This window comes from Corvus kubaryi, unplaced genomic scaffold (assembly GCF_017639235.1).
Source record: "Corvus kubaryi isolate FWS band 111438036 unplaced genomic scaffold, C.kubaryi_AGA036_p1.0 134, whole genome shotgun sequence".
Taxonomy (NCBI): Eukaryota; Metazoa; Chordata; class Aves; order Passeriformes; family Corvidae; genus Corvus; species Corvus kubaryi.
This window is the reverse complement of record NW_024580668.1, coordinates 9253333-9254069: the sequence shown is the minus strand read 5'-3', so window position 1 is coordinate 9254069 and position 737 is coordinate 9253333. Positions and strand designations below refer to the sequence as shown.

Below are 737 nucleotides of genomic sequence, written 5' to 3'. Positions count from 1 at the left end.
CCCAAGCCGCGCTGCGGGGCGGCGCTCGGCGCGGCACGGGGCGGTACCGGCGCGCCCATCACCGCGGCCGCGCCTCCCGCCCGCTGCCCCGCCGGGGTCCCGCACCGCCGCTGCCGGGGCCGCCGGGAGTCCTGCGGCGGGGATGGGGTCTCCGGCCAACAGGGAGAATCAGAAGGTCCCCGTGAAGGGTCCCTGGCCCCCATGGAGAGCAGGGTTCCCGTGCGCGGTACCCGGTCCTCTACGTTCCTGGGACCCACGGAGAGTCCTCATGCAGGCAGGGTCCCTGGCCCCGAAGAAGGGTCCCTGCAGAGGGTCCCTCCCCACCACAGCCGCCCCAGGCAGAGATCAGTGCCCGCAGTGGTGGTCTGCAGGTGCCCTGCTCCGGCAGGAGCTTTGCCCCGCGTGGCAGGAGGTGGGCAGGGGGAGGCGGGGGGAGGCAGGGACTCTGCCTGAGCAGGGAGAACAGTTACCATTCATGCTTGCTTTTTCTTTGCTTATCTTCTCAAAATGCCCAGCTCATGCATTCCCGCAAGAGAGAGGACAGCATGATGTATTAATGGGCCAGGGGCTCCCTCCCCATCTCATTCCTGGCCTCGTGAGACCCTTATCCCCAGCAGACCTCACTCTGGGGTGCTTTCTCCCACGTTCAGCCCTGCACATCAGGGCTGCTCCTTGGCAGAGCCACGGACTTGGCCGCCGCCTCCTTCCTGTGTCTCAGCAGGGTGAGTCAGTGCCTC

The 737-nt window shown here is 67.7% G+C and overlaps 1 protein-coding gene across 1 annotated transcript in view; it reads right to left on the bottom strand.

The window, feature by feature from the left end:
* Positions 1-494, bottom strand: part of DBNDD2 (dysbindin domain containing 2) — a 7925-nt gene extending 7431 nt beyond the window's left edge. The window contains exon 1 of the mRNA XM_042049995.1: positions 471-494. Within this exon, the coding sequence (XP_041905929.1) occupies positions 471-477 (7 nt within the window). The 5' untranslated portion in view covers positions 478-494. The remainder of the gene's footprint in view (positions 1-470) is intronic.
* Between the last annotated feature and the right edge of the window lie 243 nt (positions 495-737).